At 45.8% G+C, this 27,379-nt stretch overlaps 2 protein-coding genes across 2 annotated transcripts in view; one reads left to right on the forward strand and one right to left on the reverse strand.

The window, feature by feature from the left end:
* The window catches only part of KLHDC10 (kelch domain containing 10), a 331,421-nt gene that overhangs the window by 270,386 nt on the left and 33,656 nt on the right, over window positions 1-27,379 (reverse strand). The gene's annotated exons all lie outside the window — the stretch shown is intronic.
* LOC310642691 (uncharacterized protein) overlaps window positions 8,246-27,379 on the forward strand; it is a gene marked incomplete at its 5' end in the record, with an annotated part of 28,630 nt that continues 9,496 nt past the window's right edge. Inside the window, 11 exons of the mRNA XM_083366577.1 lie at window positions 8,246-8,447; window positions 9,304-9,431; window positions 11,611-11,719; window positions 12,509-12,625; window positions 12,856-12,917; window positions 14,483-14,617; window positions 17,627-17,812; window positions 18,316-18,418; window positions 22,097-22,238; window positions 25,607-25,790; window positions 27,094-27,193. Coding sequence (XP_083222703.1) covers window positions 8,246-8,447; window positions 9,304-9,431; window positions 11,611-11,719; window positions 12,509-12,625; window positions 12,856-12,917; window positions 14,483-14,617; window positions 17,627-17,812; window positions 18,316-18,418; window positions 22,097-22,238; window positions 25,607-25,790; window positions 27,094-27,193 — 1,468 coding nt within the window. The remainder of the gene's footprint in view (window positions 8,448-9,303; window positions 9,432-11,610; window positions 11,720-12,508; window positions 12,626-12,855; window positions 12,918-14,482; window positions 14,618-17,626; window positions 17,813-18,315; window positions 18,419-22,096; window positions 22,239-25,606; window positions 25,791-27,093; window positions 27,194-27,379) is intronic.

Consider the following 27,379-nt stretch of genomic DNA (forward strand, 5'->3'; position numbering starts at 1 on the left):
ACTCTACTCTACTCTTATTCTTATTCTACTCTGCTCTACTCTACTCTTATTCTTATTCTACTCTACTCTTATTCTTATTCTACTCTGCTCTACTCTACTCTACTCTTATTCTTATTCTACTCTACTCTTATTCTTATTCTTATTCTACTCTACTCATTTCTATTCTATTCCATTCTATTCATTCCATATTTTCTATTCTATTCTATTCTATTCTATTCTATTCTATTCTATTCTATTCTATTCTATTCTATTCTATTCTATTCTATTCATTTCATTTCATTTCATTTCATTTCATTTCTATTATTCCATATTTTCTATTCTGTTCTGTTCTGTTCTACTCTACTCTACTCTACTCTACTCTACTCTACTCTACTCTATGCTACTCTTCCTCTCCTCCCTTCCCTTCCCTTCCTCCTTCTCTTTCTCATCTACTCCACAAACCCCACTCCCTTCCAGCACTGATGATGTTCCCTAGTTGGGTCATGAAACGTCTGCAAAAAAACCACCCAGCTCAGAGAGCACCAGGGACCCTTCATTCCAACCCTGAGCTACAAAGATTCTCCTTTTACTGGTACATAGATGTGTTTTGCCACAGTTCGGCTGTGTAACCTGGACGAATGTTCTTACCTGGTCCTTACTCCGAGCTGCGAGTGACCTCACCGCAGGAGGAGGACGGGCTTTGGATTTTTCCACCCAGACGTGCAGCTTGGGACCTTTCCAGATAAGGTGACCTTAATCTCGATAACGTTCCTCCTCCAGCAACCCAGTCTAAGCCCCCCACGGATCCCTTCCCCCTCCCTCAAGGTGACCAAGCCCCCAAAAGGACCATCACACATTCTAGGCGTCTACAAGTGAGATCACATTTGTGTGGGCCCTGCTGCGTCAGATCCTGTGCGTGTTTTTCTTGCTTGCGCACCTTGCCTGCAAAACAAGTCTCGCCTCTTAAGAGGAAATGGCTGGCCGTCTTTCTACAGCCACATCAGTGGCGGCTGGGGATATGGCCAAAGCTGGACATTTGCAAGCTCCAGTGGGCTGTGGTGGCTCCTGCGTGCAAGCTTCGGTATTGTTTTGGGCTGTGTCACACCGATGTCCCCTTAATCATCAGAATTATTGTTGTTGTGGTGCCCACAGGAGGGGGAAGGGAGTAACAACAGAATATTGGTAGCTCAGGGTTGAACTGAGGGGTCCTTGGTGGTCTTTGAGCTTGGCTGTTTCCTTGCAGACGTTTCATGACCCAACTAGGAAACATCATCAGTGTTGGAAGGGAGTGGGGGTTTGTGGAGAGGAGGAGAAAGAAAACTGAGGAGGAGGAGGAGGAGGAGGAGGAAGACTGTGGAGTCCTTGATGCTCTCTGAGCTAGGCTGTTTTCTTGCAGACGTTTCATGACCCAACTAGGTAACATCATCAGTTTTGGAAGGGAGTGGGGGTTTGTGGAGAGGAGGAGAAAGAGAACGGAGGAGGAGGAGGAGGAGGAGGAGGAGGAGGAGGAGGAAAGAAGACTGTGGGGTCCTTGGTGCTCTCTTAGCTTGTTGGTTTTCTTGCAGACGTTTTGTGACCCAACTAGGTGACATCATCATTGTTGGAAGAGAGCGGGGTTTGTGGAGTAGAGGAGTAGAAGGAAGAGAAGGAAGGAAGGAAGGAAGGAAGGAAGGAAGGAAGGAAGGAAGGAAGGAAGGAAGGAAGAAGAGGAAGGAAGAAGGAGGAGAAGGAAAAACAGAAGAGCAGTGAGGTCCTTGGTGCTCTCTGAGCTTGGTTCTTTTCTTGCAGACGTTTCCGTGACCCAACTGGCTACCATTATCCATGCTAGACATTTCCCTGCTCCCTTTTAGCATGGATGATGTTCCCTAGTTGGGTCATGAAACATCTGCAAGGAAACCACCAAGCTCAGAGAGCACCAAGGACCCCACAGTCCCTTCCTTCCTTCCTTCCTTCCTTCCTTCCTTCCTTCCTTCCTTCCTTCCTTCCTTCCTTCCTTCCTTCCTTCCTTCCTTCCCTTCCACTGATGATGTTACCTAGTTGGGTCATGAAACGTCTGCAAGGAAACCACCAAGCTCAGAGAGCACCAAGGATCCCACAGTTCTTCTGCTTTCCTTCCTTCCTTCCTTCCTTCCTTCCTTCCTTCCTTCCTTCCTTCCTTCCTTCCTTCCTTCCTTCCTTCCTTCCTTCCTTCCTTCCTTCCTTCCTTCCCTCCTAGCACTGATGATGTCACCTAGTTGGGTCATGAAACGTCTGCAAGGAAACCACCCAGCTCAGAGAGCAGCAAGGACCATGCAATCACTCTTATTAGCAGCCTGTGTAAAAGTAGCTAATGCACTTAACAGTAAGCATTAACCTGAAGTTTTTCTAAGCTGTAAGCCTGAATCGTGGCAGTGACTAGTCCTCACTGTTTTCAGTAGCTCTTTTTTCTTTCCCGCAGTGCCGTAGTAAATTATATTTTCCCTGCCCATTTCTCTTCTTCTTTATTCCCCAGGTTTCCTGAAAATATATATTTTAGGAAACATTTTATTTTGTTCGGGATCTTGGGACCATCAATCACTCGGCTGGCAGGCTTCATACCTCTCACCTCCCGTGCAAGAAGATGTAGCTATTTGGCACTTAGTTGTGGCAGGAAACGCAATGGAGGCGCAAAGACACACCTCAGAAATCAGCGGCTACTCAGCATGTCCTCTACCATTTGAATAGTATTTTTGCAAGAAGGAAAAAAAATGCTGTTCAAAACAAAAGTAGCATGAGGCCTAATCAAGATTTTATCAAGACTTAAATGTTGTCAGGGTAGGCCTTGTTTAGCGACCACAATTGGAGCTGGTTCCCTTGGTCACTAAGTGAAGTGGTCACTAAATGAAACCATGATTGCGCTTAGGATCTGACTTCAGTTTCTCTTTGCTTCACAGGCAGTCCTTGACTTACGGCCACAATATAGAGCCACAAATTTTTGTTAACTGAGACATTTGTTAAGTGAGCTTTGTCTTGCCTCTGTTGTTAAGTGAATCACTGCAGTTGATAACCCGGTCTTTAAGTGAATCTGGCTTCCCCCTTGACTTTGGTTGTCAGAAGGTCGCAAAAAGGGGACCACGTGATCCCGGGACCGTCATAAATGTGAGTCAGTTGACAAGCGTCTCAATTTTGACCCCATGACCCTGGGATACGGCAACCGTCATAAATATGAGTCAGTTGCCAAGCCCAAATTTTGACCACATGACCACGGGGCGGCTGCAACGGCCGTAACTCTGAAAAATGGTCATAAGTTCCTTCTTTCAGTGCTATTGTGACTTTGGACATTAAATAAAGTGTTCTACATTGAGGACTAACCTGTACAGACCCACAAAGCTCGCAAATGCGAGGGATGGTCACAAAGGGAGACTTTTCCACCACTGTTGTAATTGCCGACGGTCGCTAAACAAGGCGGTCGCTAAACGAGTCATCTGTATATACCAGGGGTTTAAACATGGCCCTTTTATGACTTGTGGACTTCAACTCCCAGAATTCCTCAGCCAGGCAAGGTCATAAAAGGGCCAAGTTTGAAGACCCCTCTCTTACATCTAACAAACAAAATGGAGGCTGGCTGAGGAATTCTGGGAGTTGAAGTCCACAAGTCATAAAAGGGCCAAGTTTGAACACCTTTGGTATATACGGACATTATCCCATATAGAGAAATAAAATTATAAGATCAAATCCAAATGGGTCCTTGACTAACAACCAGCCATTTAGTAACATTTGAAGTTATAACAGTGAAAAAAAAAGTCTTTTTGTGATCATTCCTCGCACTTGCGACCTTCGCCCAGCTACTTCCAGCCAGGTTTTGAGCTTCTGACAGCTGCCTCTGTTTGCAACATCACGCAGTCACGTGACTGCGATTTTTTTTTGCCGGAAACCCTGTTTTTGGCAAAAAATACCCCACCCATTAAGGAGAATGGTTTCAGTTAACGACTGCCCTTTTTGCTTAATGATGACCACCTTCGCTTAACAGCCACCCTCTTTGTTACCCACCACCGCAAGAAACGTCGTTAAAAATAAAATTGGGTGTGGTCACGTGGTTGAGCCACTTTGATAACCCCCCCCCCCATGGTTTACGGCCGTAATTCTGAGCTGTATTTTCGTCATAAGTTGAGGACTGCTTGTATTTTGAAGAGCCGCACCCGTGGCTTATCTCTTAGGTAAACATTTATGCTGATAACAACATGTGACTGAATTCGTTTGGGGTTTGTCTGAGTTTTAGTTTTTCCAAACCGGTTTGCAGCCTGTGTTCAGTTCCCTCCTTGCAAACGGCAAAAGATGATACGGTATATTTTTTTGCTGGAAAAAGAACAAAAAATAAAGAGGTTTGGTCGTGCAATCGAATTCCAGCAATTCTCACCCAGATGCTTCACTAACAGGACATAAAGCTTTTGTAATCTGTATTTTTATTCTTGCCCTGTTCACCGCCCTGAGTCCTTCGGGAGAAGGGCGGTATAGAAATATTATTAAATTAAATTAAATTAAATAAATAGATGAAATATAAGACATAGAACGGGGGTTTTCAAACTTGGCCCTTTTATGACTTGTGGACTTCAACACCCAGAATTCCTCAGCCAGCTTGCCTGGATGAGGAATTCTGGGAGTTGAAGTCCACAAGTCATAAAAGAGCCAAGTTTGAAGATCCCTGATGTAGAATATATCTCATAATAACAGAGTTGGAAGGGACCTTGGAGGTCATCTAGTCCAACCCCCCGCTTAGGCAGGGAACCCCATACCATTTCAGACAAATGGCTGTCCGGTCTCTTCTTAAAAACCTCCAGCGTTGGCACATCCACCGCTTCTGGTGGCAAGTTGTTCCACCGGTTCATTGTTCTCGCTGCCAGGAAATTTCTCCTTAGTTCTAGGCTTGCATCTCAAAACGGAACGGGATATAGAATATTGATTTATTTATGTGTTCGCGGGCCGTCCTGGAGCCCCCAACATTTCTTTTGCTAAAGCGAGACGGTGGCTTACTGCCATTTTGCCCCGTGTTACGACCTTCCTTGCACGTTGTTAAGCGAACTGCTGCGGTTGTTCAGCGAATCGTGTGGCCGTTCAGCGAATCTGGCTTCCCCCGTTGATTTTCTCGGTCAGGAGGTCTCAAAAGGGCACCCTGCGACCGTCATAAGTAGGAGTCAGCTGCCAAGCGTCCGAATTTTGATTGGGGGGGGGTTCTGTTGGGGATGCCGAAACAGGTGTGAGCGTGAAAAAGGCGATCACAAGTCAGGTTTTTTTTTTTCCCAGGGCCCTTCTAACTTTGAACGGTCAGTAAACGAACCGCTGTATGTTGAGGATCACCCGTACTGTTCCAAACCAGGTGCCTGGGCGTAGGGCTCGTTGGGAAAGACCCATTTTTTCCCATCCTTACTTCTGCTCTCGGTCCAACTTCTGTGGGGGGGGTTTTCCCCTCTCTCTCTCTCTGTCTCAGCAGGTGGACAGACTTTGAAAGCTAATTCTGGATTTCCTGTGGTTTTTAATTTTGAAGGGTGCCGGGTGGGTGAACGCGAGTCGGTCTTTGCAAACTTGCCGGCTTCTGGTTCGTTTCTCTCACATTTTAAGAAAGCGCATCGGATGCCCGTGTCGATGGAGATTCTCCAGCCTCCGGCTGACGGTTGTCCCAAAGGAAGCTTTTTTTTTTTTTCCAGGAGGTCGACTAACTGGGCTTTTCTTGTTCTAGAAATAACAATAACAGAGTCGGAAGGGACCCTGGAGGTCATCTAGTCCAACCCCCTGCTCAGGCAGGAAACCTTCCATCTCCTGTTGTTGTTTTTTTTAAAAGACAAAGCTATCTTCTTGTATTATAAATAATTAGAAGGGACGCGGTGGCTCAGTGGGTTAGGACGCTGAGCTTGTCGATCTGAAGGTCGGCAGTTTGGCGGGTCGAATCCCGAGTGCCGCGTAGCAGAGTGAGCGCCTGTTCCTCGTCCCAGCTTCTGCCAACCTAGCAGTTCGGAAGCACGTCAAAATGCAAGTAGAAAAATAGGGACCACTCCGGTGGGAAGGGAACAGCGCTCCGTGCGCCTTTGGCGTCTAGTCATGCTGGCCACGTGACCACGGAGACGTCCTCGGACAAGCGCTGGCTCTTCGGCTTTGAAACAGAGATGAGCACCGGCCCCTAGAGTCGGAAACGACTAGCACGCACGTGTGGGGGAACCTTTACCTTTTATCTTCTTGTATTATAAATAATTAGAATAGAAGAGAGCCAGAAGGGACCCTGGAGGTCATCTAGTCCAACCCCCTGCTCAGGCAGGAAACCCTATACCATTTCAGACAAATGGCTGTCTGGTCTCTTCTTTAAAAAAAAACCTCCAGTGTTGGAGCATTCACAACTGATTAATTGTTCTGACTGTCTGGAAATTTCTCCTTAATTCCAGGTTGCTTCTCCCCTTGATTAGTTTCCATCCGTTGCTTCTTGTCCTGCCTTCGGGTGCTTTGGGGAATAAGTTTGACACCGCCCGCCCCCCTCTTCTTTGTGGCAACCCCTCAAATGCTGGAAGACTGCTATCATGTCCCTGCTGTAACCTCCTTTGAAGACTTTTCGCTTCTCCTCCAAGAAGCTTCCTCGGCTCTGCCTGAAGGATGGGGGAAAAGGGGAGGATTTATACTCCTTGCAGAAAGCTGCTCATTTGCCTTCTTTGAGAGGGTCGTGGAGGCCACTTGGAGGTTGACCCAAGTGGTGCAAACGGACGTGGAGAGCCTTTGTGAAATTGCTGAAAGGACACCCATTTGTCCACAACTATTTGGAGGAGCTGCTGTGGAGCAATTGATTTACCTCGGTGTGCATCACATGAGCCTCAGAGAAGCCGTGTGCATTCTCCTCGGCGTCATATGATGGCTTTGCTTGTGTTATTTTCCTGGATTGTGACCTCCCACACGGGGGTCTTATGGTCTGGCTGAGGAAGACTTGGGTGCCCTTCCTTGAAAAGACTCCATTCATCTAGGTCAGAGTTTCCCAACCTTGGCGATTTGGAAGGTGGGTGGAGGTCAACTCCCAGAATCTGCAGGGGTGACTGGGGGATTCTGGGAATTGAAGTCCTCCCATCGTCACGGGGCCAAGGTTGGGAAACTCTGATCTAGAACCGTGACTCTTTTAACACAAACCTCACCCTGCTCTTCGTCTAACAAAGTCCATCGGCCCCTTTGTGCTTTGTAAGAAGGAACGGATGGTTGAAGGGCTGACCAGTTATGGTCTACCCCTCGTGAACCATGGGTAGATTTTTCTGACCAAGACGATCCATCTTCAACCTGGCCCTTCAGGAGGACGTTCTTGGCGGACCCATCTTAAGGCGGTTTATTCCTGGTGATTCATACTTAGAATGACAAGTGTTGGAAGGGACCTTGGAGGTCATCTAGTCCAACCCGCTGCTCAGGGAGGAAACCCTCTCCCATTTCAGACAAAGGGCTGCCCAACTAGGGAACGTCATCGGTGCTAGAAGGGTTAGGGGATTTGAGAGGAGGAGGAGGAAGAGGAAGAAGAAGAAGACTGCAGGGCCCTTGGTGATCTCTGAGCTGGGTGGTTTTCCTGCAGACCTTTCATGACCCAACTAGGCAACATCATCAGTGTTGGAAGAGAGCGGGGTTTGTGGAGTAGAGGAGTAGAAGGAAGAGAAGGTAAGAAGGAAGGAAGGAAGGAAGGAAGGAAGGAAGGAAGGAAGGAAGGAAGGAGGAGAAGGAAAAAGAGAAGAGCAGTGGGGGTCCTTGGTGCTCTCTGAGCTGGGTGGATTCCTTGCAGACGTTTCATGACCCAAATAAGTAACATCATCAATGATAGAAGGGAGAGAGATTTGCAGGGCGGAGGAGGAGGAGGAGGAGGAGGAGGAGGAGAGGAAGACTGTGGGGGTCCTTGGTGCTCTCTGAGCTTGGTTCTTTTCTTGCAGACGTTTCATGACCCAACTAGGGAACATCATCAGTGCTAGAAGGAGAAGGAAGGAGGGAAGGGAAGGGAAAGAGAAGAACTGTGGGGTCCTTGGTGCTCTCGGAGCTTGGTTCTTTTCTTGCAGACGTTTCATGACCTATCTAGGTAATATTATCAATGCTGGATGGGAAGGGGGTTTGTTGAGTGGAAGAGGAGGAGGAGGAAGGGGAGGGGGAGGAGGAAAGGGGTTGGGAGAAGGAATGAAGGCTAGCAAGAACGCAGGAGCCACATTGTCTACATCGCAGGACTGTGTGAAATTCTGGAGCTTGGCGCTGCTGCTGCTGCTGCTCTTGCAGGCAGATATTGTGGGGACCCTGACCGAGTCATTGACACCCCCCCCTTTGTGGACTGACGGCCCCTCCCTCTTGCTTTTCAGACTTCCCCAGAGAACTGGAGCACCGGAGTGAACCTCATCGGAGAGGCTCCCTCTGCGACCGACACTGTGCGGCCATTAACAACTTCCATGGGGACCTGGCGGATATGCCTTCCGAGTCCCACCAGCTCAGCCACGGGATCTTGCCCCCCCGGATCCCGCCAGGTAAAGGGGTCCCGGCTGCGATGGGCGCCCCCTTTGGAGGCGTCATAAAAGGAGAAGAGGGAAGCCACCTTGAATGACGACGACCGCAGAGCAGCCCAGAATTTGGGTTGCTAAGTGAGACAGAGGCGAAGGGAGTTTGGCTTCACTTTACGAGCTTTCTCGCCACTGTTGTTAAGCGAATCGCTGCCGGGGTTAAGTCAGGAACACGGTTGTTAAGCAAATCTGGCTTCCCCCGTTGACTTTGCTCATCATTAAGGTCGCTAAAAGGGGATCCCGGGACCCTGAAACAGTCCGAAATAGGAGCCAGTGGCCAACCCTCCAGATTTTGACCACACGACGGTCGTAAGTGTGAAAGGAACTTTTTTCCAGTGCCGTCGTAACTTCGGACGGTCACTAAGCAAACAGCTGCAAGACAAGAGCGAGCTGGATCTCACAAGCCTGGGAACCATGGGGAGCTGGCTCACTTGACCGTGAGCCAGCCGCGTGTGGCAGCAGCCAGAAAAAACTAACACAATCCTGGGTTGCATAAACAGAGGCATAGAATCAAGATCACATGAAGTATTAGTACCGCTTTGTAAAGCCCTAGTAAGGCCACACCTGGAATACTGCAGCCAGTTTGGGTCACCATGTCACAAAAAAGATGCTGAGAATTTGGAAAAAGAACAGCAGAGATAATTAAGGGGACTGGAGACTAAAACATACAAAGAACGTCTGCGGGACTTGGGTTTGGCCAGTCTAGAGAAAAGAAGAAATTTGGGGTGACTTGATAGCAGTACACCAGCATTTGGGGGAGCTGCCACAAAAATGAGGGCCAAGGTCTCCACCGGCTTCTAGCCTCCCTCTCTTCTCTCCTTAGTGGTCTCCAGCCCAGGCTGCTGCCTGAATCACTCCGAGGAAGTTCAGACGTGCGAAGGGTGCCTGCAGAAGATGACCCTCACGGCCGAGAACGAGGTGGAAGCCCACCGTCTCTCCAACAACTACAAGGTCGGCGTGCCAAGGTCTCCCTGGGTTGGGGAAGCAGGAGGAGCAGGCCCAAAGGTGCCTCTTCTTTGAAGAGGTTTCGCTTCTCATCCCAGAAGCTTCCTCGGCTCTGACTGGATGGTGGGGAAGGGGAGGAGTTAGACTCCTTGCAGACAGCTGGACATTTGCATTCTTCTAGAGCACGGGTGTCAAACTGGCCACGTCACGTGACGTGTCGCGGCATGCCGTGACTTTTTTGGCCTTGCCAGAGCTGGGGAAGGCGCGGCCTTCATAGGATGCAACCGGCCCGCTGGCCAGCAGTTTGACACCTCTGTTTTACAGGGTCCAAGAAGCTTCTTCGGCTCTATCGATGAAAATTTGGTTAAACAAATAAGAGATCAAAGTCCAGCGCATATAAGGAGGATATATAATGCACTGATAGAAATAGATTCAGAAACGGAACTTGTTAAAGATTGCATGATAAAATGGGCCCAGAATTTTCAGGAGCCCATAGCGATGGATATTTGGGAAAAGATATGGGTCAGAAATGTGAAATTTACACAGGCAGAAAATTTAAGAGAAAATTTTTACAAGATGTTTTAGAGTGGCATTTAGATCCCAAAAAGTTAGCATGTATGTATCCGAATTATCAGCCTAAATGTTGGAGGTGTGGTTGTGATGATGCAACTTATTATCATATATGGTGGACTTGTAAAAAAGTTAAAGCTTTTTGGATTAAAATTTGGTGGAATATGCAGAAGATATTTAAGAAAAAGATAAGGTTTTCTCCACAGCTATTTCTGTTGGGTATTATTACAGATTGTACTGTTATAGATATTAAATTGATGTTAAATTTAATTACGGCAGCAAGACTCTTGGTAGCGCAATATTGGAAGAAGGAGGAACTGCCTACTATAGAAGTAGTAGACTTTAAAAGTTTCAAACCTGGTGGAAATGGCAAAGATTTCAGCATATTTGAAAGAACAATCGCAACAGAGATATATTTTGGAATGGAGAAGATGGATCGATTATATTCAGAATAAATATGGGACTAGAAAGTTTCATTTAGTATATGAATAAGTATTAGTATTATATGATGTATTATTAATTAGTTATTATTATTTAGTTATTTAGTTATGTTAAAGAGGAGTTAAAGTGCGATAGCATCTAAAGTGTCTTTTTTTAGTTGGTAAGCATATTTTAGCTTAACTTGGTCAAAGTTTATACCCTGTATTCAGCTCAGGGAAGTCGGGGGGGGGGGGAGGGGAAGGGTGGGAAAGGGGGGGGAGGGGGAGGGAGGAAGTTTATGTTTTTAAAAATGTATTTTAAAACTTTTCAATAAAAAAAGAAGCTTCTTAGGCTCTGACTGGATGGTGGGGAAGGGAAGGATTTATACTCCTTGCAGACTGCCGGTCATTTGCATTCTTTGAGAGAGTCGTTGAGGCCACTTGGAAGTTTGTCTGTGTCCCCAGGCTCACCTGAGTGGTGCAAATGGGTGTCCCAGCCCTTTCAGCAGTTCCAAGAAGGCTCCACACCCATTTGCACCATTCCAGGACACAGGCTTACACAGGTAAACCTCCAAGTGGCCTCAACGACTCTCTCAAAGGATGCAAACGACCGGCTCTCTGCAAGGAGTATAAATCCTCCCATTCCCCACCATCCAGTCAGAACCTGAAGAAGCTTCTCGGATGAGAAGCGAAACGTCTTTGAAGGTAAACAAGAGAGTCCAGTTGCCTCTTGAAAAAACACCTTTGGGGCAATCATTGACCCAGAGGACTATGAGTATCTTCATAGGGGAAGAACAGAGTCTGGGGGGGTGGCAGCGGGCAAGGGGGGACACGGTTGCCATCTTAGCAATAGTCCTGGGGAAAGGAAGATTTTTTTTCACGGGTAGTTCTTGATTTACCAACTTCACTGAGTGACCGTTCGAAATTACAACGGCAGCCCAAAAAAGGGACTTTTTTCAGACTTACGACCGCTGCAAAATCCCCCTGGTCACGTGATCAAAATTCGGACCCTTGGGACGGCCTGGGGGGGGAAAAACTGAAAAAATTGGGGGGGGGTGTTTCCCTGTTTTTCCCCCCCTCAAGCAGCGGAAGAAAATGGAGGAGCATGCATGACCCAAAGTATAAACAGAAGTCTCTTTGGGCATTGCTTAGTAAAGTCGTCGTAATTTACAAGTCTGTGTTTCTTCTTCACGCAGTTCGGCTTTAAGAAATGGAAGAGTCACGTCACGGCTCGGCCCTGGGAGGACCGTTCAGAAATCGTCAAAGAGCTGTACTCGGACCTGACTATCGTCAAAAGTCCAACAGGTAAAGCTCAGGCCATCTTCTGCTCCTATTTTAGGATTAGATCCTCTGAACAGCCTTGAGTGAAAAGCTAGGGTTCCTCTTAATGCAGTATTTCTCCTAACAACCAATCAGATGCCTCTAAATCAGAATTTTTCAATCTTGGTCACTTTAAGACCTCTGGACTTCAATTCCCAGAATTCCCCAGCCAGAACTGGCTGGGGAATTCTGGGAGTTGAAGTCCAGGCGAGAAACAAAGCTCTTGAATTCCCAGAAGGGAATAACGTTCTTCTGCCGTTTTCCCCCTCAAATGCAGTCCTCGACTTCCAACCGTTTGTTTAGTGGCCATTTGAGGCTGCAACAGCCCTGAAAAAAGCGACACATATCCTGTCCTCACACCTACGACCATTGCCGCATCCCCAGAGTCACGTGGTCCAAAACCAGGCAACTGGTCTGTGTTTACAGTCGGAGGAGACTCGGGATCTCACCCGTGATTCCCTGAACAAGCGCGGGAAACAAGCGTCCTAAAAGTGGGTGCTCCTCATTTAACAACTGCCTTGCTTAGCAACGGGCAAGCTGATCCCCCCTTTGGAGTCGTACGTGGAGGACTGCCTGTAGTGAAGACGAGGTGGAAGCTGCTTTGCTCCAGGTTGTGGCCTTAACACCCGCTAGTAGGATGGTCCACTGCTTGGGTTCTATGAAGCCGCGCGGGGCAAATATGAGGAGTAAAGTCGACATGCACGAGATCTTGAAGGATAGGTGGCCTCCAGAGTTGACTTGTGGTCATGTCCTCTGTGGTCGTATCCTCTCCAGGTTCCATGCTGACCTGTGGCAACATCTTCTACCTTCTCTTCTTTGGATGGTGGCTCTCCCTACTCTACATCGCCGTCTCCCTTCTGATGTTCCTCAGCGTGCTGGGAGCTCCATATGGTGAGGATGTTGATGGAGAATGGGTGGGTGGGGAGATCTGGTCTCCGTGGGGCAGGAGGAACGTGGGGGGCAGGTGGTAGTAGTAGAAGTAGTAGTAGTAGACTTTATTGTCATTTCAACAATATACAGTACAGTACACAGTGAAACGAAAGAACGGGTGCGTCCACGTGTGTGCAGGTGATTGTCCATCCGAGCAGAAAGGTCTTATGACTGACTCTTCCTGATTTTAGGAAAACTCTGCTGGAAGCTTGCTGGATACTTTCTCTGGCCGTTTGGGAAAGTCATTCAAAAGGTAAGGAGGAAAGTGGGAGGTCCGAGTCAAAAGGACACAGCATTCTGGGTTGGTTGAAGCTTCTTTCTTCACCCTAGACTAGGCTGGCTTTCTCCAGATCCTAGGATTCCCCAGTCAGTAGGACCTTCATCTCAGATAAATGTCGATGGAGATTCTCAAGTCATCCAGGTCATGGGTATCCCAAAGATGCTTTTTCAAGAGGCAACCAGACTTTCTTGGGCTGTTGTGTTTTTTTTAAGACATTTCACTTCTCATCCAAGAGGTTTCTTCAGCTCTGACTGGATGGTGGGGAAACGGGAGGATTTATACTCCTTGCAGACAGCTGGTCATTTGCCTCCTTTTAGAGGGTCGTTGAGGCCACTTGGAGGTTTATCTGTGTCCTCAGTGGTGCTTTTTCAACTGGACTTACTTGCTTTTCTTTGAAGAGATTTCACTTCTCATTCCAGAAGCTTCTTCAGCTCTGACTGGATGGTGGGGAATGGAAGGATTTATACTCCTGGCAGACAGCTGGTCATTTGCATCCTTTTAGAGGGTCATTGAGGCCACTTGGAGGTCTATCTGTGTCCTCAGGGTCACCTGAGTGGTGCAAATGGGTATGGTGCCTCTGTTCTGTACCAGCCTGCTACCGGCCCTGCAGAAAAAGCAGGGACAACCCCTTTACAAACGGCAAGAGGCTGGAATAAAGCCTGCCAAATTTATTAACATAAAACAGAGCAAAACAAGACACCAACCATGAAACAGGAGCTATGAAACAGGAATTATTCAAGCGGTTGCCTTCAGCAAACCAGCCCTCCCACACATTCCCCTTTTTATACAGTTCAGGGCGTGGCTTCTCTCTGCCTCCTTCCGAGGTGCCCCATTGCCTTCCTCTGTTTACTCCTGATTGACTGCCTCCTGCGTCGGGCGTCCTTGAACAGGGCCAGCTGTGGGTCATCTTCATCCACACTGTCAAGCTCACACAGCTGGGTCTCCGTCGTGACCAGGTGGGAGGGGCCTGGCTGAGGGCTCTCATCAGCAAGCTCTTCAACACCCCCCTCCTCCTCTGAGTCGTCCGACCCAACTGCCGAACCCACAGGCTGACCCTGAATCACAACAGCCTCCTTGGCTACAGGATATTTTCTGCCCTGGGCCCCTTCACTACGTAGACGACCTTGAGGACACAGAGAAACCTCCAAGTGGCCTCTACGACTCTCAGAAACAATGCAAATGACCAGCTGTCTGCAAGGAGTATAAACCCTTCCATTCCCCACCATCCAGTTAGAGGTGATGAACCTTCTTGGATGAGAAGCGAAACGTCTTCGAAGATAAAACAAGAAAGTCCAGTGGCCTCCTGAAAAAAAATCACCTCTGGGACTTCCTTTCAGCTGACTGGGGGGAATTCTGGGAAAGCTGGAATGAAGTCTTATCCCGAGTTGCATTTCTGTTCTGGATGAAAGACGTCTGAAGACAACAGGGAAGAGGTCCAGAAAACCACACGTTCTTCACCGGATCATCCCCTTACTCCAGATCAGGTAGCCCGAATTTTGGAGGGAGGAATCCGATTGGTTCTTCTCTCCGTCTTTCAGATGAAAATCTACAGTCCAGATTGCCAGATGAACTTCAGCAAGAACGACGTCATCGCCGAGGTCAGGGTGGCGAAGGACACCACCCCCTTGCTCGGCCGGCAGGATTCCTGCAAGATGGGTGGTTGCGGCTACTGGGTAAGGGTCTTCATTCAGCTAGGGAAGAAGCGAGGTGTTTTTTTTCTGGAACCTTCCATGAAGTGCTGGTGGTGGTTCCATATTCATTCCAAGAAGCTCTGTAGCTTCTTTCTTGATTGGTGAGATAAGCTGCCCCCTTCAGGCTTATAATGGTATAACGCAGGGGTCTCCAATCCGGGCCACTTTAAGACCTGTGGACTTCAACTCCCAGAATTCCCCAGCCAGCATGGCTGGCTGGGGAATTCTGGGAGTTGAAGTCCACAAGTCTTAAACTTGCCACACTTGGAGTTTTAAACTTACCAAGTTTGAAGATCCCTGGGGTAATGTACAGGTAGTCCTCAACTTACAACAGTCTGTTTAGTGACCGTTGGAAGTTACAACGGCACTGAAAAAAGTGACTTAGGACTTGGTTGCTCACACGACCGTTGCGGCATTCCCAGGGTCAGGTGCTCAAAATTCAGACGCTGGGCCACTGATTCATATTTATGACCACTGCTGTGTCCCCCCAAGGGTCACGCGATCCCCTCTGGCGGCCTTCTGACAAGCAAAGTCAAGGGAGAAGCCAGATTCGTTTAACAACCGTGTGGCTCACTTTAACAACTGCAGGGACGAGAAAGGTGAACGAAAGGGGGAAAAACTCTCTTAACAAGGTCTTGTTTAGTGGCACAAATTTTGGGCTCCACTGTAGTCGTAAGTCGAGGTTTTGAACTAAATAGAATGGAATGGAACAGAACAGAACAACAGAACAGAACAGAACCAGAAGGAATGGAATGGAATAGAATGGAACAGAATAGAATAGAATGGAGAAAGAATAAAATAGAATAGAATAGAATAGAATAGAATAGAATAGAATAGAATAGAATAGAATAGAATAGAATAGAATAGAATAGAATAGAATTTAGAATAGAATTTAGAATAGAATAGAGTAGAGTAGAGTAGAATAGAAAATATGGTATGGAATAGAATGGAATGGAATGGAATAGAATAGAATAGAAAATATGGAATGGAATGGAATGGGATGGGATAGAATAGAAATAGAATAGAATAGAATAGAATAGAATAGAATAGAATAGAATAGAATAGAATAGAATAGAATAGAATAGAATAGAATATTGGAAAATAGAATAGAATAGAACAGAACAGAATAGAATAGAATAGAATAGAATAGAATAGAATAGAATAGAATAGAATAGAATAGAATAGAATATATGGAATGGAATAGAATAGAAAATATGTAATGGAATGGAATAGGATAGAATAGAATAGAATAGAATAGAATATATGGAATGGAATAGAATAGAATAGAAAATATGTAATGGAATGGAATGGAATAGAATAGAATAGAATAGAATAGAACAGAACAGAACAGAACAGAACAGAACAGAATAGAATAGAATAGAATATATGGAATAGAATAGAATAGAATAGAATAAGAAATGGAAAGAATAGAATAGAATAGAATAGAATAGAATAGAATAGAATAGAATAGAATAATATACAGAATAGAATAGAAGAATAAGAATAGAATAGAATAGAATAGAATAGAATAGAATTTAGAATAGAGTAGAGTAGAGTAGAGTAGAGTAGAGTAGAGTAGAATAGAAAATATGGTATGGAATAGAATGGAATGGAATGGAATAGAATAGAATAGAAAATATGGAATGGAATAGGATAGGATAGGATAGGATAGGATAGGATAGAATAGAATAGAATAGAATAGAATAGAATATTGGAAAATAGAATAGAATAGAATAGAATAGAACAGAACAGAACAGAACAGAACAGAACAGAACAGAATAGAATAGAATATATGGAATGGAATAGAATAGAAAATATGGAATGGAATGGAATGGAATAGAATAGAATAGAATAGAATAGAATAGAATAGAATAGAATAGAATAGAATATATGGAATGGAATAGAGTAGAAAATATGGAATGGAATGGAATAGAATAGAATAGAATAGAATAGAATAGAATAGAATAGAATAGAACAGAACAGAACAGAACAGAACAGAACAGAACAGAACAGAACAGAACAGAATAGAATAGAATATATGGAATGGAATAGAATAGAATAGAATAGAATAGAATAGAATAGAATAGAATAGAATAGAATAGAATAGAATAGAATAGAATAGAACAGAATAGAATAGAATAGAATAGAATATATGGAATGGAATAGAATAGGATAGGATAGGATAGAATAGAATAGAATAGAATAGAATAGAATGGAATGGAATAGAATAGAATAGAATAGAATAGAATAGAATAGAATAGAATAGAATAGAACAGAACAGAACAGAACAGAATAGAATAGAATATATGGAATGGAATAGAATAGAATAGAATAGAATAGAATAGAATAGAATAGAACAGAATAGAATAGAATAGAATAGAATAGAATATATGGAATGGAATGGAATGGAATAGAATAGAATAGAATAGAATAGAATAGAATAGAATAGAATAGAATAGAATAGAATAGAATAGAATAGAATAGAATAGAATAGAACAGAACAGAACAGAACAGAACAGAACAGAACAGAACAGAACAGAACAGAACAGAACAGAACAGAACAGAATAGAATAGAATAGAATAGAATAGAATAGAATAGAACAGAATAGAATAGAATAGAATATGGGGAATGGAGTGCAATAGAATAGAACAGAATAGAACAGAACAGAATAGAATAGAATAGAATATATGGAATGGAATAGAATAGAAAATATGTAATGGAATGGAATGGAATGGGATGGGATGGGATAGGATAGGATAGGATAGGATAGGATAGGATAGGATAGGATATTCTTTATTGTCCACGTGTGTTTGGACACACAAGGAATTTGTGCAGAAGCTTTCAGTGTGCATACAAGCAACCGGGGATAAATCATGATCATCATCCACATAAAAAATTCATTCCTCTCCCTCTGAGATGTGTGTTTCTTCCCGCTGGGGACCCCCCCTCCCTTCTCAGCCCTAACTCTCCCTCTTTCCCACCCTGCCCAGAGGCGCATCAGCACCTACCTCTGGCTGCTGACCGGTTTCCCTCTCCTCGCCTTGGCCCACGCCCTGGTCTGCCTCATCTGCTGGCTTCTGGTCTTCTTCATCCCCACGGCCAAGATGAGCCTGCGCACCGTCACCACGATTTTACTCCTGCCTCCCCAGTGTGTCCATATCCAGCGCCTGCGGAAGGTGAGGAGGCCAGAAGGAGATTGGGGGTTTTACAGGTGGCCATGGACAGGTAGCCCTCGATTTACGACAGTCTGTTTAGCGACCACTCAAAATCACAACGGTGCCGCAAAAAGTGGCTTGGGACCGTTATTTTCATACTTAGCGACCGTTGCAGCATTTCCCCTGGTCACATGATCCAAATTCAGGCGCTCGGCCACTGACTCGTATTCGGGACGGCTGCAGCACCCCGATCTCCCATGATCCCCTTTTGCGTCCTTCCCACAAGCAAAGCCGATGGGGAAGCCGGATTCATTTAACAACCGCATTATTCACTTAGGAACTGCAGGGATTCACGTAAGAACAGTTGGACAGAAAGGTCATAAAACGGGGCGAAACTCATTTGCTAACAACGATCTCACTTAGCTGCAGAAATGTTCGGCCGTAAGTCGAGGACTACCTGGCCACAGAACCGAAAATCAGCGCAATCTGGTTTATTCTTCCCTTGTGTTCCTTCTCTGCTCCAGACAGAAGTCCCCTTAGATGCCGAAGTGGTCCTTTGTTGTTACCGGGCGGTCTGTGCATATTATTACAAATACGCCGTGGATGGGATCAACGTCTTCGCCGTCAGTATCCTTTGGGGGGACCTGGGGGGGTGTCAGTTGTGGGCAGCTTCTGTGCCTCAACCTCTGAGGGACCTTCTAAGCAGGACCTTTGCCTTGTCTCTCTTTGACCCAAGTCCAGAAGAAGACATTCTTTTTTTTTTTTAATTGAAAAGTTTTAAAATACAGTTTTCCTTTAAAAAACCCCCCTTCGCCCTCCCTCCTCCCCTCCCTACCTCCCCCCTATCTCCCCCCCTCCCCCTCTCCCTCCTCCCTCCCCTGGCTCCCCCCCCCTACTTCCCCTCCTCCCCCCCTCCCCCCCCCCCCGACTTCCCAGAGCAAAATACAAGGTATATATCTAAAAAGCAATCATAAACAATCATATACTAACAATTATAAACTCTAAAATCCATCACTCTCTAGCTTATATAGAGTAAACCAATCCTTAATAATACTAAATATGTATAAAGAACTAAAATAAAAGAAAACTAGTATCATTCCCATCTATGTTCTTCCACAATTCACTATTTCCTAAACAAATTCTCATTTACACATCACAAGCACCTATCCCTATTAACCTCTCTAGCCAAAATAGGCTATAATAGATAGTTCTTACACAAATTAACCCACATTAACCCACAAAACTTTCTTCCTCTTCTTCTGTAGTAAATTGTCCATTAATTCCAAATTGAAGATTCTGTTACCATACATATCATCCCAAAACTCTTAAAAACACAACTACCACTTGACTGTAAGTATGTTGTGAAAGTTCCATAGATTTCTACTGGTCTTATTTTTTTATCTTTTTTGAGCGTTTTAAGGCAGCACGCGTCACCCTCTGTTCTCTAAGATCATCCAAAAGAGTTGCAGCTTGATCTCCTCCTGTACCATTCTCGTCTATCTGTCCATCTTCATCCTCTTGATGTTCTCCTTCTCCAGATCCCTCTGCAGCTTCCAGAAGTGTTGATGGGGTTGCTTTTAAGACATTGTTGTAAAAATCATGCGCTTGCTTCACAGTACCCAAACAGTACCTTTTGCCTTCATACATGAAGCTCAACCCAGCTGGGATCTCCCATCTGAACCTTATATCTCTTTGCTTGAGCTCTTGCACAAGAAATATAAAGTCCTTCCTTCTCTTTAAAATCTTTGGAGGAATTTCTTTTAGAACCAAAACTTCTTGACCAGCAATCACAACTTTAGTATCATAGGCAGCTTGTATAACTTCATCTCTAATTTCCCTTTTTACAAAGTAAACCACCACATCTCTAGGCAACTTTCTCTGTTTAGCAATCCACGAGTTCACACGAAACACTTTGTCCATGCCTTGTTTTATTTCAGATGCTGGATGGTTCAATACCACCTCAAAAGCCTCAGAAACCAGCTGCTTTAAATCTTCCTTAATATTCTCTTTTAGGCCTCTAATTCTAACAGCAAACTGCATCTGGTAAAATTGAGCCAGACTCAGTTCGCTATCCATTTTGTCTTTTAAATCTTCAATTTCCAATACTTTTGCTTCTAATATAGCATTCTTTTGAGTCAGATCTTCCACTTTGTCATCCAGCACCTCCACACATTTAGCTACTTTATGCACTGAGGACAAAATGTCTACCTTCATCTCTCTGAATTTCTGTTCCATCCTTTCTTCCATTCTCTGCTCCAATTTCTCCAATTTCTCCTCCATCTGTACAAATTTAACACCCATTGACTCCAAAATTAACTGGGTATGTTTTTCAAGGTCCTTCGATGTCAATACATCGGGAGAATGCAACGCCTGCAGTAATGATTGTTGTTGCACCGGAGAATTTCCAGCACTCCGAAAAGTTCTAGGGGGAGGTTTAGCCGCCATCTTTTACTTACAATTGTGACGCACTTTCACTTTAAGTTTTAAGCAAAGTCCATCAAGCTCGAGAGTAAAATAAAATAATCCTCTTCATCTCTTCATCTTTCCCTCTTGTACTGCTCTGCCTGCTCTTTTCCTTTCATAGTCTCTCCTTCAAGCAGGGATGGTCGCAGACGCCTGGCTCTGCTCCATAAAGTCCGGAGCAGAGACGCTAGCCAGCTGGGAGCAGCCCAGGCTACGGGGGAGTTCAATCCTTCAGCCGCCCAAGCTCCAAGCTCAGGCGGCCCCGGAGAACTCGACCCCTACCTGGGGGCTCACCCCCTCCTCTTCTCCCGAGGAGGGGGCTTCAAATTCACCCGAACAGCTGATCGGCGCTGTTTCGGGCGAAAAATCACACAGCTGAGCCACGGGCAGCCCGGGAAGGCTGTCTCCGGTGCCGCGGAGCCACCGGAAGTCCCCAGAAGAAGACATTCTTGTCGTATTAAAGGAGATGCCATCAAATCAGGTTTGACGCCTGAGGACTAGATGCTCAAAATGTTTGCTGTTGGGACCTCTTTGGAGCTCAACCAAGGTCATCTGAGGCAGAGATCCCCCATCTTTTGGGCACCAGGGACCGGTTCCATGGAGAGAGGGTGTGGTTTTGTGTGCTGCCTGCTTCCCACAGATGGGGCTTTGCTTGTTTGTGCGGACCGGTTGCTGGCGTGCCGCGGACCGGTACCGATTCACGGACCGGGGGTTGGGGACCCCTGATCTGAGGAACTGGCCTAGCCTCCCCCAATTCGCCGTGTTTTGTCCCCTTCTTTTCCTCCTTTCGTTTGCCCCAAATGGCGCTGGAGGGTTACCTGATGTTGGTCCTTCAAAGAAGTTCTCAACTCTTGGTGACTTCATAGAAACCCCCGGGAAGATTCCTTATCCCACAGGCAGGACAGAAGTGCGATTAGAAGAGAATTTTTGTAGCTCAGGGTTGAACTGTGGGGACCTTGCGGCTCTCTCGGCTTGGTGGGTTTCTTGCAGGCGTTTCATGACCCTACTAGGTAACATCATCAGTGCTAGAAGGGAGTGGAGTTTGCAGAGAGGAGGAGGAGGTGAAGATGTTACCTAGGTGGGTTATGAAATTTCTACAAGAGAGCAACCGAGCTCAGAGCACCAGGGACCCGACAATCCTCCTCCTCCTCCTCCTCCTCCTCCTCCTCCTCCTCCTCCTCCTCCTCCCTGCAAACCTTCCAGCAGTGAAGATGTTACCTAGATGTGTTGTGAAACATCTGCATGAAAGCCACCAAGCTCAGAGAGCACCAGGGACCCCACAGTCATCCTCCTCCTCCTCCTCCTCCTCCTCCTCCCTGCAAACCTTCCAGCAGTGAAGATGTTACCTAGATGTGTTGTGAAACATCTGCATGAAAGCCACCAAGCTCAGAGAGCACCAGGGACCCCACAGTCCTCCTCCTCCTCCTCCTCCTCCTCCCTGCAAACCTTCCAGCAGTGAAGATGTTACCTAGATGTGTTATGAAACATCTGCATGAAAGCCACCAAGCTCAGAGAGCACCAGGGACCCCACAGTCCTCCTCCTCCTCCTCCTCCTCCTCCTCCTCCTCCTCCTCCTCCTCCTCCTCCTCCTCCCTCTTCAAGAGAGCAACCAGCCTCAGAGAACACCAAGGACCCGCACAATACAAAACGGCCCCTTTTTCTTCTCCTGGGATGTATTTCCAACTTCCCCATTCAGTCAGTAGCTATGGATTTCTAGCCACGTCCCGTAGGAAGCTTACCACGTCCATAAACATATTCAGCTTCCTCTTGCAAGCTCATCCAGCCCTTCTCTGCCTGATGCCCCTCACGACAGATGCATTTTCCTCACCCACGACCCTCCAGATCTCCTCCCGTTGGTCATCGTGACCCTGATTTTGGGCTACGCCGATAAACACAACTACTACACCGGCTCGGTGACCAAGTTCACTCTGGCCTTGCTCTCCATCATGCCTCTCTCCTACTACATCGGCATGGCGATTGCCAGGTGAGCACTTCAACCCTCAAGGTTTAACCAGGTTTGTCAAGATTCCCCTCCTCTTCCTCGGCTTCCAAAGTGGCTCCCAAGTACAGGGAGTCCTCGACTTACAACCGTTCGTTAAGTGTCCGTTCAAAGTTGCAGTGGCGCTGAAAAAAGAGACTTAGGGCTGTTTTTTCAGACAACCGTTGCAGCATCACATGATCAAAATCCAGACGCTTGGCCACCGTCTTGTATTTATGACCGTTTGCAGCGTCCCCCCCCCTCGGGGTCAGGTGACTCCCCTTTTGCGACCTTCTGACCAGCAAAAAGTCCACGCGGGACTGAAACTTAAAAATTGCAGCGATTTGCTTAACGACGGTCACAAGAAAGGTTGTAAAACAGGGCAAAATTCACTTAATAACTGTCTTGCTTAGCGACAGAAATTTTAGGCTCAGCTGCAGTCATAAATGTGACTAGTACAGGGGGAGTCCTCGACTTGGAATAGTCCGTTTAATGACCCATCGAAGTCACAACGGCACCGAAAAATGGGGCTCACGACCGTTTTTCAGACTGAAGACCGTTGCGGCATCCCCAGGGTCACATGATCCAAATTCAGACTTTTGGCCACCGACTCGTATTAATGACGGTCGCAGCGCCCCCCCCCCCCGGGTCATGTGGTTCCCCTTTTGTGACCTTCTGACAAGCGAAGTCCGTGGGGAAAGCTGGACTCATTTAACGACTATCTTACTAATTTAACAATTGCATGATGCACTTAAGAGCAGCAAAACTCAAACCAGCTGTCTTGCTTAGGCCGCAGAAATTTGGGGGCTCCATTGTGGCCGTAAGTCGGGGACTACCTGTGTAGCGTCCTGTTTTGCAGAGCAAGGCCGTCGGATTATCTAATGGTCGAGCCAAAGGGCTGGATGTCAGACTGACCCTTCAATGCCTCCTTGGGTCAAAGGTCAGGGACATTTGTCCACACGGATGGTCCTCCGTCTTCTCCCTCTCCCAATCTCGAACTAAGGAGGAACTTCCTGACAGTGAGGACAGTAAACGGGTGGAACAGCTTGTGGGTGCTCCGTCACTGATGAGAAGAGACTGGACAGCCAGTTGTCTGAAATGGGATAGGCAGGTCTCCTGCTTGAGCAGCGGGTTAGACTAGAAGACCTCTAAGATCCCTTCCAGTTCTATACTGATTAAATTGATTGAAAATTGATTGAAGATAGATAGATAGATAGATGATAGATAGATAGATAGATAGATAGATAGATAGATAGATAGATAGATAGATAGATAGATAGTTGTTTTCTGAGGTTTTCGCGGGTGCCTGTATGTGGATCCTTGGTTTTTCGGGTTTTTCCCCGCGTAGAACTAAAGGTGTAGGCGCAACGTTTCGACGAAATCCCATCCGTCATCATCAGGCTAGTGGTTTCTGCTTCCTTCTTCTGGGAGAAGTATGTGGCTGTTTGTTTTTCTTTTTTAAACTGCCAGAGGGGGTGTGTTCCGTGAGTGGAAGTGTGCTGATTGGGTGGGGATTATGTGTGTTCTGATTGGGTGGGGGTGTGTTTTGAGTGGATGGGCTGGTCTCAGCTGCCAGCCTTAGACCTGAGCTGGTGAGTTGTGCTCCCACCCAATCAGAACACACATAATCCCCACCCAATCAGCACACTTCCACTCACGGAACACACCCCCTCTGGCAGTTTAAAAAAGAAAAACAAACAGCCACATACTTCTCCCAGAAGAAGGAAGCAGAAACCACTAGCCTGATGATGACGGATGGGATTTCGTCGAAACATTGCGCCTACACCTTTAGTTCTACGCGGGGAAAAACCCGAAAAACCAAGGATCCACATAGATAGATAGATAGATAGATAGATAGATAGATAGATAGATAGATAGATAGATAGATAGATAGATAGATAGATAGATAGATGATAGATAGATAGATATAGATACATACATACATAGATAGATAAGTAAAGATAAATAGATGATAGATACATAGATAAGTAGAGATGGATAGATAGATAGATAGATAGATAGATAGATAGATAGATAGATAGATGATAGATAGATAGATATAGATACATACATACATAGATAGATAAGTAAAGATAAATAGATGATAGATAGATAGATAGATAGATAGATGATAGATAGATAGATATAGATACATACATACATAGATAGATAAGTAAAGATAAATAGATGATAGATAGATAGATAGATAGATAGATAGATAGATAGATAGATAGATAGATAGATAGATGATAGATAGATATAGATACATACATACATAGATAGATAAGTAAAGATAAATAGATGATAGATAGATAGATAGATAGATAGATAGATGATAGATAGATATAGATACATACATACATAGATAGATAAGTAAAGATAAATAGATGATAGATACATAGATAAGTAGAGATGGATAGATAGATAGATAGATAGATAGATAGATAGATAGATAGATAGATAGATGATAGATAGATAGATATAGATACATACATACATAGATAGATAAGTAAAGATAAATAGATGATAGATACATAGATAAGTAGAGATGGATAGATAGATAGATAGATAGATAGATAGATAGATAGATAGATGATAGATAGATAGATATAGATACATACATACATAGATAGATAAGTAAAGATAAATAGATGATAGATAGATAGATAGATAGATAGATAGATAGATAGATAGATAGATAGATAGATGATAGATAGATAGATATAGATACATACATACATAGATAGATAAGTAAAGATAAATAGATGATAGATACATAGATAAGTAGAGATAGATAGATAGATAGATAGATAGATAGATAGATAGATAGATAGATAGATAGATATTCCCTTTCAGCCCTATGATTCTATAATTCTGAGATAGATAAAATACATGACAGACAGACTGGTTGGATGGATGGATGGATGGACCGATGGGTGGAAAGGAGGGAGGGAGGAAGGAAGGAAAGGGGGGAGGGGAGGGAAGAAGGAACAGGTGGGGAGGGAGGGAGGAAGAAAAGGAAGGAAGGAAGGAAGAGGAAGGAAGGAAGGAGAGGGAGGAAGGAAAGGGAGGAAGGAAGAATGGAAGGAAGAGGTGGGGAGGGAGGGAGGGAGGAAGGAAGGAAGGAAGGAAGGAGCAGCTTATCTCCAGAAGTTGTGGGTGCTCCAACACTGGAAGTTTTTAAGATAGAGCTTGGAGCACCATTTGTCTGAAATGGTCTAGGCTCTCCTGCTTGAGCAGCGGGTTGGACTAGAAGACCTCCAAGGGTCCTCTTCGGACTCTTGTTATTCTCTTCCTTGAGGAATCTAGGCAGAGCCTCAAGATCTGGCCCTCAACTCTGTCCCTGAGAAACCCTCTTCCTCTTTCTCCTCCAGCATCTCGGCGCAAAGCAACTTTGCCGTGGGGGCCGTGGTCAACGCCACCTTTGGCTCCATCACCGAACTCACCTTCTACATCACGGCCCTCATCAAGGGGGCTCGCGAGAAGAACAAGTGCTACGAGGAGATCGTCAAGTCTGCCCTCACCGGGACCCTCCTGGGCTGCGTCCTTTTCATCCCGGTGAGCCTGGGCCTTGAGCTCCTTTCCATGTGGCCTCCGGTCCATTTGGGGGATTCGATTGCGGAAAGTGGATTGGAATGCTGTAGCTGACACAGAAGAGAAGGGAACATTGGTAGCTCGGGGAGGGCCCTAGGTGCTCTCTGAGCTTGGTGGTTTTAGAAGAGAGCGAGGATTGATGAGGAGAGGAGGAGGAGGAGAAGGAGAAAGGGAAGACAGGAGGAGAAGGAATGAAAGGAGGAGGAGGAGGAGGAGGAGAAGAAGGAGGAAGAGAAGGAGAAGAAGGACAACTGGGGACATTGGGGCTCTCTGAGCTGGGTTGTTTTCTTGCAGACGTTTCATAACCCAACTAGGGATCATCATGAGGAGGGGGGAGGAGGAGGGGGAAGAAGAAGAAGAAGAAGAAGAAGAAGAAGAAGAAGAAGAAGAAGAAGAAGAAGAAGAAGAAGAAGAAGAAGAAGAAGAAGAAGAAGAAGAAGAAGAAGAAGAAGAAGATGATGATGTGGGGTCCTTGATGCTCTCTGAGCTGGGTTGTTTTCTTGCAGACGTTTCATAACCCAACTAGGGATCATCATGAGAAGGGGAGGAGGAGGAGGAGGAGGAGGAAGAAGAAGAAGAAGAGAAGAAGAAGAAGAGAAGAAGAAGAAGAAGAAGAAGAAGAAGAAGAAGAAGAAGAAGAAGAAGAAGAAGAAGAAGAAGAAGAAGAAGAAGATGATGATGATGATGATGTGGGGTCCTTGATGCTCTCTGAGCTGGGTTGTTTTCTTGCAGACGTTTCATAACCCAACTAGGGATCATCATGAGAAGGGGGGGAGGAGGAGGAGGAGGAAGAAGAAGAAGAAGAAGAAGAAGAAGAAGAAGAAGAAGAAGAAGAAGAAGAAGAAGAAGAAGAAGAAGAAGAAGAAGAAGAAGAAGAAGAAGAAGAAGATGATGATGTGGGGTCCTTGATGCTCTCAGAGCTGGGTTGTTTTCTTGCAGACGTTTCATAACCCAACTAGGGATCATCATGAGCTCTAGAGGAGGAGGAGGAGGAGGAGGAGGAAGATGTGGGGTCCTTGATGCTCTCTGAGCTGGGTTGTTTTCTTGCAGACGTTTCATACCCCAACTAGGGAACATCATCCACGCTAGAAGGGAGTGGGATTCAAACCTCTCCACCTCCTATTTCCATAGTTTTGGGTAGAGCTTCCCTCCAATCCTGCTGGGCATCTGTTGGCTGTAGATAATCTGAGTCTGAGTCCTTTGCAGGATGTTGCTGGATCCCAACCCAGCCCAGGAGGTCAAATCTGCTTCTCCTTCTCTCTCACAGGGACTCTGCATGGTGATCGGCGGCATCCGACATCAAGAGCAACGGTTCAACAGCCGATCGGCCGGGATCAGCTCTGCGCTCCTCTTCCTGTCGGTGGGAGGTGAGCTCTGCGGGGGTCCAAACCCCGTTTCCCATCCTCATTTTGATAAGGAAGCCCAAATGATTCCAGATTCAAAATGCTGAGCTGAAAGATCACATTTTGAGCTGAAAGCATGTCCGGCCTTTAATGGATGTGTTTCTAGGTGGAAAAGGTCAGTGTCAAAGGATCCTTAATAGAAAAACTACT

This window comes from Vipera ursinii (genome assembly GCF_947247035.1).
Source record: "Vipera ursinii genome assembly, chromosome: 6".
In the NCBI taxonomy this organism is placed as follows: domain Eukaryota; kingdom Metazoa; phylum Chordata; class Lepidosauria; order Squamata; family Viperidae; genus Vipera; species Vipera ursinii.